At 49.4% G+C, this 20,942-nt stretch overlaps 1 protein-coding gene across 1 annotated transcript; it reads right to left on the bottom strand.

Annotated features, from left to right (window-relative positions):
- Window positions 1-9,662: 9,662 nt before the first annotated feature.
- On the bottom strand, window positions 9,663-18,228 carry LOC149427454 (alpha-crystallin A chain). Its single transcript, XM_089668012.1, has 3 exons — window positions 18,025-18,228; window positions 12,490-12,612; window positions 9,663-10,002 (listed from the first exon to the last, which is right to left on the bottom strand). The coding sequence occupies exons 1-3, from the start codon at window positions 18,211-18,213 to the stop codon at window positions 9,793-9,795; spliced, it is 522 nt and encodes a 173-aa protein (XP_089524138.1). The 5' UTR covers window positions 18,214-18,228; the 3' UTR covers window positions 9,663-9,792.
- Between the last annotated feature and the right edge of the window lie 2,714 nt (window positions 18,229-20,942).

Consider the following 20,942-nt stretch of genomic DNA (forward strand, 5'->3'; position numbering starts at 1 on the left):
CTTAGAAATGAACCCCAGTCCTGGGCATACCATCTTTGTGAACAACATGATCCGGCCCTAACCTCTGTGGATTCATTCTTTTCAGCAATGGCACAAGTCTATGCAGATCCCTTCCAGTCTATGATCAACAAACTACAACAAGGCCAAAGGCCTGTGGAGGATTATGTCACTGACTTCCATATCTGGAGTTCTGATACTCAGTGGAACGAGTCTGCTCTCCGTCATCAGTTCCGCCTTGGTCTTTCTGACACCCTGAAGGATGAACTGGCCCGAGTGGGGGTACCAACAAGACTGGAGAGTCTGATAAACCTAACGATCCATATCTATTGTTGGATTCGGGAAATGTTAAATGAAAGGACCAGTGGGAAACTTCTGTTATGCCCTGAGGTTGGGCCAGCTATGAATATGGTCCCGTCTGAGTTGCCCACCAAGCCAGCTAGAAGGAGCTTCTGGAGACCACAGTTATCCACAGCAGAACGTCTCCGTCGGCAGAAGTCCAATCTCTGCCTCTACTATGATGAAGCGTCACATTTCATGGCTACCTGCCCGATCAAACCTCACAAACCTTCACCAAACTGCTTCTACATGATGCATCCTCAGGGTACTGACCGAACGCACCTCTCCTTCCAGCTGCAATTACAACTGGCAGAAAGGACTATCACGGTCCCGGCTATCATTGACTCAGGTGCCTGTAGCTGCTTCATGGATTCTCGTTTTGCTACACAGAATCATATTCCCCTCCGCACGAAGACACAGAGGCTTGCAGTTCATCTTGCGGACGGGTCTGGTATTAGTTCCGGTCCGGTAACACAAGAAACCTTGCCAATATTTTCTTATTCTCAGTCGGGACACCAAGAATTCTTATGTCTGGACATTATCACCTCCCCAATTTTTCCAATTATCCTCGGTATGCATTGGTTAAAAGCACATAACTCAACCATCAATTGGGTGACCAGAGAGATCTCTTTCCCTTCTGAATATTGTCAGATTCACTGCACCCTCAAAGAGACAGGTGGGACAACCCCTCTCCTCAGCATTCATTCTGACCCTGAAACCCTGAAGCTTGTCCCTACGTCTTACCACGAATACCTGGATGTATTCAATAAAAAGAGTGCCAACACCCTTCCTCCACATAGGCCCTATGATTGTCCAATTGAGCTCCTGCCCGGAGCCGAGATTCCTTTCGGTAGGAATTATCCTCTGTCCGAAGTTGAATTAAAGGTCCTTCAGGGATATATAGATGAAAGCCCGGAAAAAGGGTTTATTCGGCCATCTACGTCACCAGCAGGAGCCAGCATATTCTTCGTGGAGAAGAAGGATGGCACCTTGAGACCCTGTATAGACTATCAGGACCTGAACAAAATCACGGTCAAGAACCGTTATCCTCTTCCTCTGATCCCCGAGTTGTTCCAAAGATTGCGAGGAGCATGCTTTTTCTCAAAGTTGGATCTGAGGGGTGCTTACAGTTTAGTGAGAATTCGGGAGGGAGACGAATGGAAGACAGCTTTCCGGACCAGATTCGGGCACTTTGAGTATCTGGTAATGCCCTTTGGTCTCTGCAACGCACCAGCAACCTTCCAGCACCTGGTAAACAATGTTTTTCGGGACTACCTGGAGTTATTTCTAATCGTGTATCTGGATGATATCTTGGTTTTTTCTTGTTCCATCGAAAGTCATCGTGACCATATAAAAAAAACACTGGATAGACTACGCCAACAAAACCTCTATGCAAAAGCTGAAAAATGCGAGTTCGAGAAACAATCTATCCAATTCCTCGGCCTGGTGATCACTCCGGAAGGCATCTCCATGGACCCTCAGAAGGTGTCCGCCGTCTTGGAATGGCCCGTCCCTGAAGATAGGAAAGCTGTGCAGCGCTTTATAGGCTTTGCGAACTTCTATAGGAAGTTTATCAAGGACTTCTCAGGAATCCTAGCGCCAGTGACACAGCTCACTAGGCAACATGTGCCCTTCAAGTGGACTCCTGAGGCCCAAGCAGCCTTTGAACAGCTAAAGATCATGTTCACAATCGCACCCATCCTGAAACACCCTGACCCTGCCCTAGTCTTCATCCTCGAAGTTGATGCTTTAGAAAATGCGGTAGGGACCATCCTGTCACAAAGGCAGGGGCCCAAATCCCTTCTGCATCCTGTCGCCTTCTTCTCCCGGAAATTGAATGTTTCTGAAAGAAGTTAACGATGTGGGAGACAGGGAATTACTAGCCATCAAAGCAGCATTGGAAGAATGGCGCTATTTACTAGAGGGAGCAGCCCATCCTATTCACATCTTTACTGACCACAAGAATCTAGAGTACCTGAGAACCGCAGAACCACTCAGGCCACGACAAGCTAGGTGGGCACTATTTTTCTCACGCTTCGTTTTCCATCTGACCTACCTTCAGTTTTAAAAAAATGGTAAACCCGATGCGCTCTCCCACATGTTTCCTGACCCAGTTGTACAGTCTGAACCTGATACGATCTTGCCAGCCAAGAACTTTCTACTTCTGCAAACGGATCTTGTAACTCAGATAAAAGAAGCCATGGACAATCTCCCACCTCCTGCAAATATGCATCTACAATTTAAGGATGGCCTGTACTTCTACAAGGGACAGATATTTGTGCCCGAAGGACTTCGAGAACTTATTCTCCAGAGATGTCACGACCATCCCTTAGCAGGTCACTTTGGGATTCGCAAAACATCTGAGTTAGTCTCTCACTCCTTTTGGTGGCCTAAAGCAGCAAGAGATTGCCAGGACTATGTAAAATCGTGCACAGTCTGTCTGAGGAATAAGTCGGATAAAGCCAAGACCTGGGGCCTGCTGGAATCCCTGCCTGTACCAGAAAAACTTTGGAGCATGATCTCCATGGGTTTTATTGTGGAACTCCCCCCCATCTGAGGAATTCACTACTATTTTAGTGGTAGTTGACCGCTTGTCCAAGATGGCCCACTTCATTCCCTTGAAAGGGACTCCTTCTGCTACAGAAACAGCTTCTGCTTTCATCAGGGAAATCGTAAGGCTTCATGGTGTTCCCTTAAATATTGTATCGGATAGAGGGGTACAATTTACGTCTAAATTTTGGAAAGCTCTGTGTGAGGCATTAGAGATCGAGTTATGCTTCTCCTCTGCTTATCACCCTCAAACAAATGGACAAACGGAGAGGACAAATCAAACGCTGGAGCAATATCTCTGATGCTTCTCCTCATATTCACAGGATGACTGGGCATCACTCCTTCCTCTAGCGGAGTTTGCATACAATAATTCCATCCATTCCACCACCAAACAATCCCCCTTTTACTCTAACTATGGATACCACCCCTCCTTTCTTCCAGAAATACCAGTGGAGGCCGCTGTCCCGGCGGTAGAAGAAAGGATGGAGTTCCTCAGGAGGAACGGCAAAATTTTACAAGAAACAATTTCTGAGGCCCAAGAGAGTAACAAAACGTTTTTTGATAGAAAGAGAAGGGGCAACTTGAAACTTAAACAAGGGGATAAAGTCTGGCTGTCCACGGCTAATCTGAAATTAAATTGTCCATCCAAAAAGCTGGGTCCGAGATACCTGGGACCATTTTCCGTCAAGAGAAAGGTCAATCCTGTAGCATTTGAATTGGAACTACCAGCTAACCAAAAGATCCACCCGGTATTTCATTGCTCTTTACTGAAACCCCATGTCCCAAGTGGGTTCCCCAACTGGAATTCTGAGGCACCTGCTCCACTGTTGGTGGATGGAAATGAAGAATACGAAGTGGAGGCTATCTTGAACTGTAGGAAGAGGGGCAGACAGACCCAGTTCCTCATCAAATGGAAGGGTTATGGACCTGAGGATAAATCCTGGGAACCGTCCACTAATGTCCATGCCCCACGGATAATTCGAGCCTACCTCTGTCGTTATCCTGAGAAACGAGCCCTAGTGGGCATTCGAAGGCTGCCCATAGGGGGGGGCAATATCAGAGAACAACAAGATCGCCGCAGCGCATGAATCTGCACATGTGCAGGATCCTGACAAGGCATACAGAAGGTCGGGCACTAGGACCCAGGCGCGCCTGTCACCAATGACGGCACCGGCAGGCACTAGGACCCAGGAGCGCCTGTCGGTGCTGGGCGGGCTATTTAAAGAGCACCTCGGTGCTCATTCAGTGCTGATTGGTCTTCAGCTCCCCTGTGTCCTGCTTGTTCCTGTGTGATTTCCTTTGGTTCTGACCCGGCTTGTTCCTGACCCGACTCTGAGTACTCTTCTGCCCCCCAGTTCCTGACTTCGGCTCTGTTCCTGACTCTGGCATTTCCTCCTGATCCTGTACTGCGCTGCCCGACTGTTATGACCCTGGCTATCCTACGACGTTCCAGTCCTGTGTCCTGGCTACATACCTGGCTCTGCTGTGCATCTGGCAATCCACTGTACCTGCCTGGTCTATCTCCACAGTACCAAATCAGAGGATATCCTGCCTACCAAGGTCATCATCTGCAAGAGCCACAAGCAAAACCCTGGCGCTCTTGTCCCCCTGGTCCTTAGACGCCCTCTGTTCCAACCTCAGCGGGCTCAGGATTAGTGACACAAGTGAGGCCGACCTCGTTAATTCAGTCTCCCATCAGGTACTTGACACAGACTTTATACCCCAGGAGGACCTTCCCCCCACCCAGACACATACTTCATACCTCCAGGAGGACCTTTCCCCACCCAGACACATACTTCATACCTCCAGGAGGACCTTCCCCCCACCCAGACACAGACTTTATACCCCCAGCACTTGGTACGGACTGTGCCCCTTTAAGTATGCCATTGAGGCCAGGGTCCTTTCCTTCACTAATTCCCTGACTTTGGTGGAGCAGTTGGCACACAATTGCTTCTTCTGTAAGATCTCAATAACAACGAGGCCTCTAGCCAACATCAACAGGCTTGCGGCATTTTATGAGCATAAATCTTGAAGGAGTGTTCAGACTGACATGACCATGGGCATATTTGGTCAATGACCACAATGGCTGAAGGTACACAAAGTGGTGGGGATGTTGGCTGATGACATATTTGGACAATGACAAGAATTTCAGTTGGAATGGGGCGTAGTGTCTCAGAGTTTCCCATGAGGTCCACCTTCCTTGTGACTGACAGCAGACAACAGTGAGCGGATTCCAAAGCCACTATTGGAATTTAGCAGCTATGGAATCCACTTTCCCCTGCCAATCACAAAGCAGGCAGGCCTGATGGGAAATTAATGCCTCATCATCAGGTCCTGCCCACCCCACGGCTCAACTTTGGGGTCTGCCTAGTGTATCCCGGTATGGAATCCAGAGAACTGATTCCAATTTCAGTAAAGCCCAGAGATGCCTCCTAAACAGACCATCCTCCCAGCCTAACCCTTCAGAACACACAACCCTAAAACACATTTCCTCAGTACAGACCTCCCCCCAGCAAAGACCCCCATTACAAACACCCCCAATACAGATACCCCCAGTAAACCCCACACTCAGTACAGACCTCCCCCCAGCAAAGACCCCCATTACAGACACCCCCAATATAGATACCCCCAATAAACCCTACTCTCAGTATAGACCTCCCCCCAGCAAATACCACCATTAAAGACACCCCCAATACAGATACCCCCAGTACACCCTACACTCAGTACAGACCTTTCTCCAGCAAAGACCCCCATTACAGATACCCCCAGTAAACTCCACACTCAGTACCTGTGCCCCGCAGGGGGTGGGATATGAGGCTGATCTAGGAGTTCCTGTGCCCCGCAGGGGGTGGGAGATGAGATTGATCTAGGAGATCCTGTGCCCCACTAGAGGGGTCACCAGCAGGAGGAAGGAGGTCCCAATTCCTCTATATAGATCTTTATATCACTAGAGGGGTCACCGGCGGGAGGAAGGAGGTCCTAATTCCTCTATATAGATCCTATCACTAGAGGGGTCACCGGCAGGAGGAAGGAGGTCCTGATTCCTCTATATAGATCTATCACTAGAGGGGTCACCGGCAGGAGGAAGAAGGTCCCTATTCCTCTATATAGATCCTATCACTAGAGGGGTCACCGGCAGGAGGAAGGAGGTCCTGATTCCTCTATATAGATCCTATCACTAGAGGGGTCACCGGCAGGAGGAAGGAGGTCCTGATTCCTCTATATAGATCCTATCACTAGAGGGGTCACCGGCAGGAGGAAGGAGGTGCTGATTCCTCTATATAGATCCTCTCACTAGAGGGGTCACCGGCGGGAGGAAGGAGGTCCTGATTCCTCTATATAGATCCTCTCACTAGAGGGGTCACCGGCGGGAGGAAGGAGGTCCTGATTCCTCTATATAGATCCTCTCACTAGAGGGGTCACCGGCGGGAGGAAGGAGGTCCTGATTCCTCTATATAGATCCTATCACTAGAGGGGTCACCGGCGGGAGGAAGGAGGTCCCGATTCCTCTATATAGATCCTATCACTAGAGGGGTCACCGGCAGGAGGAAGGAGGTCCTGATTCCTCTATATAGATCCTATCACTAGAGGGATCACCGGCAGGAGGAAGGAGGTCCTGATTCCTCTATATAGATCTTTATATCACTAGAGGGGTCACCGGGGGGAGGAAGGAGGTCCTGATTCCTCTATATAGATCTTTATATCACTAGAGGGATCACCGGCAGGAGGAAGGAGGTCCTGATTCCTCTATATAGATCTTTATATCACTAGAGGGGTCACCGGCAGGAGGAAGGAGGTCCCGATTCCTGTATATGGATCCTATCACTAGAGGGGTCACCGGCAGGAGGAAGGAGGTCCTGATTCCTCTATATAGATCTCCATATCACTAGAGGGGTCACCGGCAGGAGGAAGGAGGTCTCGATTCCTCTATATAGATCTTTATATCACTAGAGGGGTCACCGGCAGGAGGAAGGAGGTCCTGATTCCTCTATATAGATCTCTAGTTGGACCTCATATAGAATATTGTGTCCAGTTCTGGAGATCTCACTTACATGAAGATATTGATAGGATAGAACAAGTCCAGAGATGGGGAACACAAATGGTGGAAGGTCTTGGGGGGGGGATAAAGTATATCAGGAGAACCTTCAGGAACCTAACATGTCCAGTCTGGAGAAGAGAAAGGAAAGGGGAGACATGGCTGAATCCTTTACATACATCAAGGAGGGGAATACAGTTCAGGAGGGCGGGATTTTCAACATGAAACCAAAATCAAGAACAGGAGGACATGACCTCCAACTGACTGGAGGACAGTTCACACCTCATCTCAGTAAGTTCTATTTTACTGAAAGAGTAGTCGATGCCGGGAATAAACTTTCAGTGATTGGGTGTTGTTCACAAAGTGAATTTTCTGCACATTCACTAAGCTGAGGTAAAAGTGGACATTTGGTTTTCTTTTCGTAGATGACTCGCAATGTCTCATTGTCTGTATGGGGATTGGTTGGTGAAGGCTTTGTAGGGTGATATATAGGAAAGAAAATGTTATGTATACACTACAAGGGTAAAAGGTATGCGAATCCCACTCCCAATCATGGGGTTCAAGTGCCTCCAGTGAAGGGTCCCAGTAATCCTCCATCATACAATGACATTGTAGACCTCAACCCTACTAAACACCATTCGGATGAGCTGGAATGCTGACAGTGATCCAGGTCTTCCCATCCAACATCAGTCCTGGTCCTGGAGGTTCACGATCAAAGAACTCTACCAATAATGGTAATAGGATCATCTCACTTCTAATGGACACACTTTATGGTCCAAAGGATGTAGAAACCCCTCCAAACAATGGAGTTCAGTTGTCTCCAGTGAAGGGTCCTGGTAACACTTCATTATGCAAAGACATTGGAGACAATTGTGCTCTTCCAACCTTGTGGAAATAATTTGGTGAAGACCCTTTCCTGTCCCCTGTGCACAAAGCCAGCTCCATAAAGACATGGATGACCAGTTTGGTGTGGAGGAATTTCAGTGTCCTGTACAGAGCCCTGACCTAAACCCTACTGAACACCTTTTGGGATGTGCTGGAACTCCGATGGTGATCCAGGTCTTCACATCCAACATCAGTACCTGACCTCACAAATGTTATTTTGACTGAGTGTGCAAGGGACCTAAAAAGGTTCAATTCATCCCAAAAGTGTTCAGTAGGGTTGAGGTCAGGGTTCTGTACAGGACACTCGAGTTCCTCCACACCGAACTGGTCATCCATGTCTTTATGGAGCTGGCTTTGTACACAGGGGACAGTCATAGAGGAACAGAAAAGGTCTTCACCAAACTGTTACCACAAGGCTGCAAGAGCACAATTGAGTTCAAGTGTCTCCAGAGGAGGGTCCTGGTAATCCTCCATCATACAAATATTGTAGACAATTGTGCTCTTCCAAGCTTTCGATAACAGTTTGGTGAAGACCCTTTTCTGTTCCCCCATGACTGTCTCCTGTGTACAAAGCCATCTCCATAAAGACATGGATGACCAGTTTGGTGAAGACCCTTTCCTGTTCCCCCATGACTGTCTCCTGTGTACAAAGCCAGCTCCATAAAGACATGGATGACCAGTTTGGTGAAGACCCTTTTCTGTTCCCCCATGACTGTCCCCTGTGTACAAAGCCAGCTCCATAAAGACATGGATGACCAGTTTGGTGAAGACCCTTTTCTGTTCCCCCATGACTGTCTCCTGTGTACAAAGCCAGCTCCATAAAGACATGGAGGACCAATTTGGTGAAGACCCTTTTCTGTTCCCCCATGACTGTCTCCTGTGTACAAAGCCAGCTCCATAAAGACATGGATGACCAGTTTGGTGAAGACCCTTTTCTGTTCCCCCATGACTGTCCCCCGTGTACAAAGCCAGCTCCATAAAGACATGGATGACCAGTTTGGTGAAGACCCTTTTCTGTTCCCCCATGATTGTCCCCCGTGTACAAAGCCAGCTCCATAAAGACATGGATGACCAGTTTGGTGAAGACCCTTTTCTGTTCCCCCATGATTGTCCCCCGTGTACAAAGCCAGCTCCATAAAGACATGGTTTGACCAGTTAGCTGTGGAGGAACTCCAGTGTCCTGTACAGAGCTCTGATCTCAACCCTACTTTTGGAAGACCTTTAGTATAACGTCTTCCCATCCAACATCAGTACCTGCCCTTAAAGCCCAGCTCCGGGCAACAAAAAATGTTTTCTGCATGTTTTGTCCAGCGAAGAGTAGAAAGCCTCTACTCACCCGATCCTCAGTTTCAACGGCAAAGAGCAGAGAAGGGCTATGCGCTTGATAACGCTAGGAACAGTCCACCACACAAGACTGCTAGACCATGGGGGGGGGTATATCTCTAATCCTGGAGACAAAAACCAGCAATTGACCCTCGCAGGCATAGCCCCACTGCAGGGGCAAAACATATTTTTTGTCTGTATATGGGCTTTGAACCTACTGAACACCTTTGGGATGAATTGGAATGCCAATTGAAAACCAATGATAGGAAGTTTGGGGAAGTTTCCATTTTCAGCCACTGTCCCATATCCCACCCTGTATACCGGCCCAGAAATCTCAGCATACCAGGAGGAATAATGGAACGCAGTTCAGAGGATCCTTGGGAGCGTAATTACTCTTTGTTGTCACCTTTCACCATAGAGGCCTATCAATACCATCATTGGTGATTATAGATACCTCCACCATCATCCTGCCCCCATAGAATCATTACCCTTCATGGAATGGTCACCCCAGTGAGTGACAGACACAAAAAGCTGGTTGAGGAAACATTTATTGAATATTTGGCCTTGTGATCCGTACAGAGATGTCTGCAGAGACTTGGGGTAGAAAGCTGGATAAGAAGGGGTACAGGTTATGATGACAGAGCTCAGGGGGGCCCTCATATTTAGGAGGAGGGGGCAGAAGTGGGCTTTTCCTCTCTGGAAACAGGGATAGGCCTCTCGCTGTGGCTGGAGTCCAGGCTTGACATCAGTTTTGGTCCGCTAAAGGTCAAGATGCCATCAGCAGAGAGTGAGCAGCTGATAGAGGATTGGTCCAGGCTGGAGGGGAGGCGGTAGCGGCGGTGGAACTCACGGGAAATGTAGCCATGGTCATCCTGGTGGAGAGAGCGAGATAGGTCAGTGCATGAGCCCAAGTGACGTCATCTTATTAGGAACCCATAGAGCATGACGGGTCACCTTGATGGCTCCCATGGCCCCATAGAGCATGACGGGTCACCTTGATGGCTCCCATGGCCCCATAGAGCATGAGGGGTCACCTTGATGGCTCCCATGGCTAAAGGAAAGGTCGGAAATGCTAGTTACAGTCCAATTGTACAATTTTCTTTAGATCTACCAGCTGTAGTGTGGGGTCCTGTCTAGTTGGATACTCATTGAAAGGATTGTTTAGGTGAGACCCCACAGAGCATGGCGTTGGCATATCTGAAGAAGACAACATAAAGCTGTTATATTCTAAAAATACATGTATATAACCCCGCCCCTAAATCCAAACCACCACATACAGTCTGCAACATGTCAGTACTTGGCTAATATTGGTGTAGGACCTCTGTGAAGTCATCAGCAGTCTGACGGACCTGATTCATCGTACGTTGGAGTGAAACTTCAGCGTTTTGCCATAATACGAAGGTCATTCACAAGCAGTTGCCGTCCTCCCTCATCCTGGTCCTTCCAGAATCTTCCATGATATAGATCAGGGGTCTCCAAACTTTCTAAACAAAGGGCCAGTATCCTGTCCTTCAGACTGTGGAAGGGCTGGATTGAGGCCAGTTGAAATAAAAAAAATGTCCTGGTGTCAGTGGGAGTAAACAATGCCCCATCGTTGATGTCAGTGGTAGGAACAGTGCCCCATCATTGATGTCATTAGAAGGAATTTTGCCCCTTCATTGGTGCCAGTGGGAGGACATGTGCCCAATTGTTGGTGTCGGTGAGAACAATTGTGCCCAATTGTTGGTGGTAATGGGAGGACACATGCCCCATTGTTGGTGGTAAAGGGAGGACACATGCCCCATTGTTGGTGGTAATGGGAGGACACATGCCCAATTGTTGGTGGTAATGGGAGGACACATGCCCCATTGTTGGTGGTAATGGGAGGACACATGCCCCATTGTTGGTGGTAATGGGAGGACACATGCCCCATTGTTGGTGGTAATGGAAGGACACATGCCCAATTGTTGGTGGTAATGGGAGGACACATGCCCCATTGTTGGTGGTAATGGGAGGACATATTCCCCATTGTTGGTGGTAATGGGAGGACACATGCCCCATTGTTGGTGGTAATAGGAGGGAACATATCCAATTGTTGGTGGTAATGGGAGGATATATTCCCCATTGTTGGTGGTAATGGGAGGACACATGCCCCATTGTTGGTGGTAATGGGAGGACATATTCCCCATTGTTGGTGGTAATGGGAGGACACATACCCCATTGTTGGTGGTAATGGGAGGACACATGCCCAATTGTTGGTGGTAATGGGAGGACACATGCCCAATTGTTGGTGGTAATGGGAGGACACATGCCCAATTGTTGGTGGTAATGGGAGGACACATGCCCAATTGTTGGTGGTAATGGGAGGACACATGCCCCATTGTTGGTGGTAATGGGAGGACACATGCCCAATTGTTGGTGGTAATGGGAGGACACATGCCCAATTGTTGGTGGTAATGGGAGGGCACATGCCCAATTGGTGGTGGTAATGGGAGGACACATGCTCCATTGTTGGTGGTAATGGGAGGGAACATATGCAATTGTTGGTGGTAATGGGAGGATATATGTCCCATTGTTGGTGGTAATGGGAGGATATATGCCCCATTGTTGGTGGTAATGGAAGGACACATGCCCCATTGTTGGTGGTAATGGGAGGGCACATGCCCAATTGGTGGTGGTAATGGGAGGACACATGCTCCATTGTTGGTGGTAATGGGAATATATATGCCCAATTGTTGGTGGTAATGGGAGGATATATGCCCCATTGTTGGTGGTAATGGGAGGACATATGCCCAATTGTTGGTGTCATTGGGACGGCATATGCCCAAATTGTTGGTGTTGGTAAGAAGGATCGTGCCCCATTTTTGATGTCGCTGGGAGGACATATGCCCCATTGTTGGTGTCACTGGGAGGACATATGCCCCATTGTTGGTGTCACTGGGAGGACATATGCCTCATTGTTGGTGGTAATGTGAAGACATATGCCCAATTGGTGGTGACATTGGGAGGACATATGTCCAATTGTTGGTGTCGGTGACAACGATTGTGCCCCATTGTTAGTGTCACTGGGAGGACATATGCCCAATTGTTGGTGTTAATGGGAGGACACATGCCCAGTTTCTGGTGTCAGTGGTTGAAACAGTGCCCCAAAGGCTGGATAAAAGCAAGCAAAAGGCTTCAGTTTGGAGACCACTCATGGTGGTCTTTAGAGGACTTCAGACCAGAACACTTAAATGTAGAAAAGAAACAACTGACTCTTCCCACAGGGCCAACACACATGTGGCATAAAGACAATTTGTGGAACTGTATCTGCTACAACTGTGATGTCAGTAATCATTGACCTGTGATGATGATGTCACCCAACCTATTCCGACACCCACCTGCCTCTCGCTGTGCTTTCCATGGATTTCCACAAAGTCGTCCAAAATCTTCACAGTCAGATCGTCGGGGGAGAAATGCTTCACATCCAAGTTAATGGTGAAACGGTCACGATCTGAACGCACCTATGAGGAGGAAGCGTGGTCAGTACGTAAAGCTTGTACACGAGGACAATATGTTATGTTTTATCCCAGGTACCCAGAGACTCATGACCACCCAAAAGAAGATAGCAGACCCTCCAAGGCCCCTTATGCCCCATAGCAGACCAAAGGCCAGATGATCTGCCAGAGAATAGCCACCGAAGAAAGAGGTCAGGAGGCATCCATCTACTGAGACCTCCTCTACTAGGCTGATAACTACAGTCCTCTCGACTTGTACTCGCCAATGTCTGTGTAGAATCTTAGATTGTTCAGATATTGGATGCGATTTTTCCTTGTCCAGAAACATCTCACTGACCATAGGATGTAGACCATTGAATTGATAGCTTTCCCAGACCCCTCTAACCTCTGAATTAAGAATATTTCTTCGGGACCCCTCCAGACCACTCTGACTGAAAGATGAAGATCTATGAGACTCTCCCAGATCCCCCCTGACCACAGGAAGGAGACACCCATATATGTACCTCAACCAAAACCTTCTGACCACAGGATGGAGAACGATGTATAAGTGGCTTTCCTAGACTGAAGGATAGAGACATTTGCATGAGGGACTCTCCTGGACCTCCATGGACCACAAGATGGAGAACGATGCATAAGTGGCTTTCCTAGACCGAAGGACAGAGACTATTGTATGAGTGACTCTCCTGGACCCCCCTGGACCACAGGATGGAGACCAATGTATAAGTGCCTCTCCTAGACCGAAGGATAGAGACATCTGTATGAGTGACTCTCCTGGACCTCCATGGACCACAGGATGGAGACTGATGTATAATGGCTTCCCTACACCAAAGAATAGAGACTATTGTATGAGTGACTCTCCTGGACCAGAGGATGGAGACCAATGTATGAGTGGCTCCCCAGGACCATAGGATGCAGGCTGCTGTATGAGTGAGTCTCCCAGATTCCCCTGGATCACAGGATGGAGACCGATGTATGAGTGGCTCTCCTAGACCGAAGGATAGAGACAATTGTATGAGTGACTCTGCTGGAACCCCCTCCCCCAGACCACAGGATGGAGAACTGTCCAGGGTGGAGAATGATGTACGAGTGGCTCTCCCAGACCATGAGATAGAGACTATTGTATAAGTGACTCTCCTAGATCCCCACAGACCACAGGATGGAGTCTGATGTACGAGTGGCTCTTCCAAACCATAGGATGTAGACTATTGTATGAGTGGCTCACCCAGGTCCCCATGGACCACAGGATGGAGACTGATGTACGAGTGGCTCTTCCAAACCATAGGATGTAGACTATTGTATGAGTGGCTCACCCAGGTCACCATGGACCACAGGATGGAGACTGATGTACGAGTGGCTCTTCCAAACCATAGGATGTAGACTATTGTATGAGTGGCTCACCCAGGTCACCATGGACCACAGGATGGAGACTGATGTACGAGTGGCTCTTCCAAACCATAGGATGTAGACTATTGTATGAGTGGCTCACCCAGGTACCCATGGATGGAGACAATCATAAATGTAACTCAATGAAAGCCTTCTGACCACAGAATGGAGACCGATGTATGACTGGATCTCTCAGACCATGAGATAGAGGCTAATGTATGAGTGACTCTCCTAGATCCTGAGACTACAGGATGGAGACTGATGTATGAGTGGCTCTCCCAGGTCCCCATGGACCACAGGGTGGAGTCTGGTGTATGAGTGGCTCTTCCAAACCGTAGGATGTAGACTATTGTATGAGTGGCTCTCCCAGGTCCCCATGGACCACAGGGTGGAGTCTGATGTACGAGTGGCTCTTCCAAACCATAGCATGTAGACTATTGTATGAGTGGCTCTCCCAGGTCTCCATGGACCACAGGATGGAGTCTGATGTACGAGTGGCTCTTCCAAACCATAGGATGTAGACCAGGGATGTCAAACTGGCGGCCCTCCAGCTATTGCGAAACTACAAGTCCCATCATGCCTCTGTCTTTGGGAGTCATGCTTGTAACTGTCAATCTTGCAATGCCTCATGGGACTTGCAGTTTGGCAACAGCTGGAGGGCCGCCAGTTTGACACCCGTGATGTAGACTATTGTATGAGTGGCTCTCCCAGGTCCCCATGGATGGAGACAATCATAAATGTAACTCAATGAAAGCCTTCTGACCACAGGATGGAGACCGATGTATGACTGGATCTCTCAGACCATGAGATAGAGACTAATGTATGAGTGACTCTCCTAGATCCCGAGACTACAGGATGGAGACCGATGTATGAGTGGCTCTCCTAGATCCCGAGACTACAGGATGGAGACTGATGTATGAGTGGCTCTCCTAGATCCCGAGACTACAGGATGGAGACCGATGTATGACTGGATCTCTCAGACCATGAGATAGAGACTAATGTATGAGTGACTCTCCTAGATCCCGAGACTACAGGATGGAGACCGATGTATGAGTGACTCTCCTAGATCCCGAGACTACAGGATGGAGACTGATGTATGAGTGGCTCTCCCAGGTCCCCATGGATGGAGACAATCATAAATGAAACTCAATGAAAGCCTTCTGACCACAGGATGGAGACCGATGTATGACTGGATCTCTCAGACCATGAGATAGAGACTAATGTATGAGTGACTCTCCTAGATCCCGAGACTACAGGATGGAGACCGATGTATGAGTGACTCTCCTAGATCCCGAGACTACAGGATGGAGACCAATGTATGAGTGACTCTCCTAGATCCCGAGACTACAGGATGGAGACCAATGTATGAGTGGCTCTCCTAGACCAAAGGATGGATACTATTGTATGAGTGGCTCTCCCAGGTCTCCATGGACCACAGGATGGAGACAATCATATATATAACTAAAGCCTTCTGATGACAGGCTGAAGAACAATGAATGATTGGATCTCTCAGACCAGAGATAGAGACTATTGTATGAGTAACTCTTCCTGACTCTTCTGACCTCAGAGGAAGACCATAATATGGGTGATCCATCCAGACCTCAAGATGAAGGCCATTGTATGAGTGACCCTTTCAGAACCCCCTGACTGCAGGATGGAGACTATTGTATGGGTGAGTCTATCAGACCCATGTGACCACAGGAAGTAGACCATTGTATAGGTGACGCTCCCAGATCCCTCTGCAGGATGAAGATTCTTCTGTGATGGACCTTTCCCAGGCTCTTCCAACAGCAGGATGGAGGATGTACGAGCAACCTTCTCTGATCCCTCTGACTGTAAGATTCAGGCCATTGTGTAGGTGACTTTCCCAGACCCTCTGGCCGCAGGACTTCAGGATGAGGACTGTTGCATTCACTGGCCCCTCCCCCAGCTCTCTATCCTGAAGATCACCCACAGCAGGTGTCTGGAGAGGAGAGGAGGGAAGCCGACAGCACTGTGGGGGGCACACAGGGGGTCCCAGGTAGTGGGGGAATCCGACTGTGGGCAGACCGGGGTGATCAGTGCGGCGGGTGGAGGAAATGACTAGAACCCATCTTTTGTGGCAGTCCCAGCTGAACCACACAGAAGATTGCTTCCAGTTATGTCCCCCACCGGCTGCACTGATCAGCCCCTCCTGCTGGGGAAGGGGGGGACTGCAGGGCCCCCCATGTACCTAGGGCCCCTACGCATGCCCATGCTATAAGATGGCCCTGGATGTGGACCATTGTTTATGAGCGACTCTCTCAGATTCTTTTGACCTCAAGACGGAGACTATTGTGTGAGTGACCCCCTTACCATAGGATGTAGGTCATTGTATGGGTGACTGTCCTAGACCCTCTGGCTGCAGGATGGGGGACTTTCCTAGACCCTCTGGCTGCAGGATGGGGGACTTTCCTAGACCCCATCTTAGAGTATGATGGAGACTACTGTATAGGTGGGTCTATGAGACCCCCTTACCACAGGATGTAGGTCATTGTATGGGTGACTGTCCGAGACCCTCTGGTCGCAGGATGGGGGACTTTCCTAGACCCTCTGGCCGCAGGATGGGGGACTTTCCTAGACCCCATCCTAGAGTATGATGGAGACTACTGTATAGGTGGGTCTATGAGACCCCCTTACCACAGGATGTAGGTCATTGTATGGGTGACTGTCCGAGACCCTCTGGTCGCAGGATGGGGGACTTTCCTAGACCCTCTGGCCGCAGGATGGGGGACTTTCCTAGACCCCATCCTAGAGTATGATGGAGACTACTGTATAGGTGGGTCTATGAGATCCCCTTACCACAGGATATAGGTCATTGTATGTGTGACTGTCCTAGGCCCTCTGGCCACAGGCTGGGGGGCTTTCCAAGACTCTTCCTAGAGTATGATGGAGACAACTGTATAGGTGGGTCTATGAGATCCCCTTAAAACAGGATGTAGGTCATTGTACGGATGACTGTCCTAGGCCCTCTGGCCACAGGCTGGGGGACTTTCTTGGACCCTTTGTCCGCAGGATGGGGGACTTTCCTAGACCCCTCCTAGCTCATGATGGAGACTACTGTATGGGTGGGTCTATGAGACTCCCTTACCATAGGATGTAGGTCATTGTATGGGTGACTGTCCTAGACCCTCTGGCCACAGGACGGGAGACTTTCCTGGACCCTTTGTCCGCAGGATGGGGGACTTTCCTGGACCCTCTGGCTGCAGGATGGGGGACCTTCCTAGACCCCTCCTAGAGTATGATGGAGACTACTGTATAGGTGGGTCTATGAGACCGCCTTACCACAGGATGTAGGTCATTGTACGGGTGACTGTCCTAGGGCCTCTGGCCGCAGGATGGGGGACTTTCTTGGACCCTTTGTCCGCAGGATGGGGGACTTTCCTAGACCCCTCCTAGAGTATGATGGAGATTACTGTATAGGTGGGTCTATGAGATCCCCTTCCCACAGGATGTAGGTCATTGTATGGGTGACTGTCCTAGGCTCTCTGGCCACAGGATGGGGGACTTTCTTGGACCCTTTGTCCGCAGGATGGGGGACTTTCCTAGACCCCTCCTAGCTCATGATGGAGACTACTGTATGGGTGGGTCTATAAGACCCCCTTACCATAGAATGTAGGTCATTGTATGGGTGACTGTCCTAGACCCTCTGGCCACAGGACGGGGGACTTTCCTGGACCCTTTGTCCGCAGGATGGGGGACTTTCCTAGACCCCTCCTAGCACATGATGGAGACTACTGTATAGGTGGGTCTATGAGACCGCCTTACCACAGGATGTAGGTCATTGTATGGGCCACAGGATGGGGGACTTTCTTGGACCCTTTGTCCAAAGAATGGGGGACTTTCCTAGACCCATTGGCCGCAGGATGGGGGACTTTCTTGTACCCTTTGTCCGCAGGATGGGGGACTTTCCTAGACCCCTCCTAGCACATGATGGAGACTACTGTATGGGTGACCGCAGTCTGGAGACCCTTGAATAAGTGACGGGTATGACAGGGGCCCCTGGATGCTCCTCACCTCAGAGATGCCGGAGTCCAGGAATCCTCGGAATAGGCTTTGCCTGTAGTAGGGGCTGATGGTGGAAGACAGGAAAGGAAATAGGTCGTAGTCAAACAATCCTTCTCCAAAGACCTGATCGAAGAGTCGGTTGGGGAAGAAGGGCCCCAGAGCACGCTTGAACCAGGGGTGCTGGATGGTGATGTCCATGACTGAGAGGTGAAGACAGACCTGTAAGCCGCACTGGTCACCCTTCCCCTTTATATAACCCCCCAGAGTAATAAGGGGGATTACCGTGTGCCGGGGGAGGGGATTACACCCGGAGACATTACCTCACCGACTCCCCACCGTCAGCACATTTCATAGACTGACCCGACGCTCATTGTCTGCCACCCAGAACTCACTGTGCCAGCAAAATTCCCGTCTCTGCTGGACAGCCCGGGGCTAGGCGGCCAGAATGCCGAGGACCATCCATGCCGAAAAATGACGAACATACAAAGGAAGATCTGATCTCACAGACCAGAAGATCAGATCCCACAGAGCAGAAGATGAGATCCAACAGACCAGAAGATTAGATCCCACAGAGCAGAAGATCAGATCCCACAGAGCAGAAGATCAGATCCCACAGAGCAGAAGATCAGATCCCACAGAGCAGAAGATCAGATCCCACAAACCAGAAGATGAGATCCCACAGAGCAGAAGATCAGATCCCACAAACCAGAAGATCAGATCCCACAGAGCAGAAGATCAGATCCCACAAACCAGAAGATCAGATCCCACAGAGCAGAAGATGAGATCCCACAGAGCAGAAGATCAGATCCCACAGAGCAGAAGATCAGATCCCACAGAGCAGAAGATGAGATCCCACAAACCAGAAGATGAGATCCCACAGAGCAGAAGATCAGATCCCACAAACCAGAAGATCAGATCCCACAGAGCAGAAGATCAGATCCCACAGAGCAGAAGATCAGATCCCACAGAGCAGAAGATGAGATCCCACAGAGCAGAAGATGAGATCCCACAGAGCAGAAGATCAGATCCCACAGACCAGAAGATCAGATCCCACCAACCAGAAGATCAGATCTCACAGAGCAGAAGATCAGATCTCACAGACCAGAAGATCAGATCCCACAGAGCAGAAGATCAGATCCAACAGACCAGAAGATCAGATCCCACAGAGCAGAAGATCAGATCCAACAGACCAGAAGATCAGATCCCACAGAGCAGAAGATCAGATCCCACAGAGCAGAAGATCAGATCCAACAGACCAGACGATCAGATCCCACAGAGCAGAAGATCAGATCCCACAGAGCAGAAGATCAGATCTCACAAACCAGAAGATCAGATCCCACAAACCAGAAGATCAGATCCCACAGAGCAGAAGATCAGATCCCACAAACCAGAAGATCAGATCCCACAAACCAGAAGATCAGATCCCACAGAGCAGAAGATCAGATCCCACAGACCAGAAGATCAGATCCCACAGAGCAGAAGATCAGATCTCACAGAGCAGAAGATCAGATCCCACAGAGCAGAAGATCAGATCCCACAGAGCAGAAGATCAGATCCCACAGACCAGAAGATCAGATCCCACAGAGCAGAAGATCAGATCCCACAGAGCAGAAGATCAGATCCCACAAACCAGAAGATCAGATCCCACAGAGCAGAAGATGAGATCCCACAGAGCAGAAGATCAGATCCCACAAACCAGAAGATCGGATCCCACAGAGCAGAAGATCGGATCCCACAGACCAGAAGATCAGATCCCACAGACCAGAAGATCAGATCTCACAGAGCAGAAGATCAGATCCAACAGACCAGAAGACCAGATCCCACGGAGCAGAAGATCAGATCCCACAGACCAGAAGATCAGATCCCACAGAGCAGAAGATCAGATCCCACAGAGCAGAAGATCAGATCCCACAGAGCAGAAGATCAGATCTCACAGAGCAGAAGATCAGATCCAACAGACCAGAAGACCAGATCCCACGGAGCAGAAGATCAGATCCCACAGACCAGAAGATCAGATCCCACAGACCAGAAGATCAGATCCCACAGACCAGAAGATCAGATCCCACGGACCAGAAGATCAGATCCCACGGAGCAGAAGATCAGATCCCACGGAGCAGAAGATCAGATCCCACAAACCAGAAGATCAGATCCCACAGACCAGAAGATCAGATCCCACAGACCAGAAGATCAGATCCCACAGACCAGAAGATCAGATCCCACAGAGCAGAAGATCAGATCTCACAGAGCAGAAGATCAGATCCAACAGACCAGAAGACCAGATCCCACGGAGCAGAAGATCAGATCCCACAGAGCAGAAGATCAGATCCCACAGAGCAGAAGATCAGATCCCACAGAGCAGAAGATCAGATCCCACAGACCAGAAGATCAGATCCCACAGAGCAGAAGATCGGATTCCACAGACCAGAAGATCAGGTCCCACAGAGCAGAAGATCAGATCCTACAGACCAGAAGAACAGATCCCACAGACCAGAAGATCAGATCCAACAGACCAGAAGATCAGATCCCACAGAGCAGAAGATCAGATCCCACAGAGCAGAAGATCAGATCCCACAGAGCAGAAGATCAGATCCCACAAACCAGAAGATCAGATCCCACAGAGCAGAAGATCAGATCCCACAGACCAGAAGATCAGATCCCACCAACCAGAAGATCAGATCTCACAGAGCAGAAGATCAGATCTCACAGACCAGAAGATCAGATCCCACAGAGCAGAAGATCAGATCCAACAGACCAGAAGATCAGATCCCACAGAGCAGAAGATCAGATCCCACAGAGCAGAAGATCAGATCCCACAGACCAGAAGATCAGATCCAACAGACCAGACGATCAGATCCCACAGAGCAGAAGATCAGATCCCACAGAGCAGAAGATCAGATCTCACAAACCAGAAGATCAGATCCCACAAA

Source organism: Staurois parvus, unplaced genomic scaffold, assembly GCF_062004578.1.
Source record: "Staurois parvus isolate SC_StPar_1 unplaced genomic scaffold, SC_StPar_1.0 ptg003746l, whole genome shotgun sequence".
Classification (NCBI taxonomy): Eukaryota; Metazoa; Chordata; class Amphibia; order Anura; family Ranidae; genus Staurois; species Staurois parvus.

Excerpts from the sequence above, each read along its gene's own strand:
- LOC149427454 (XM_089668012.1), bottom strand. The coding sequence starts at position 18,213 with ATGGACATCACCATCCAGCACCCCTGGTTCAAGCGTGCTCTGGGGCCC. Across the intron at positions 12,613-18,024 it reads TGGACTCCGGCATCTCTGAG|GTGCGTTCAGATCGTGACCG; the intron begins GTGAGGAGCATC and ends TCCTCCTCATAG. Across the intron at positions 10,003-12,489 it reads GAAAGCACAGCGAGAGGCAG|GATGACCATGGCTACATTTC; the intron begins GTGGGTGTCGGA and ends TCTCTCCACCAG.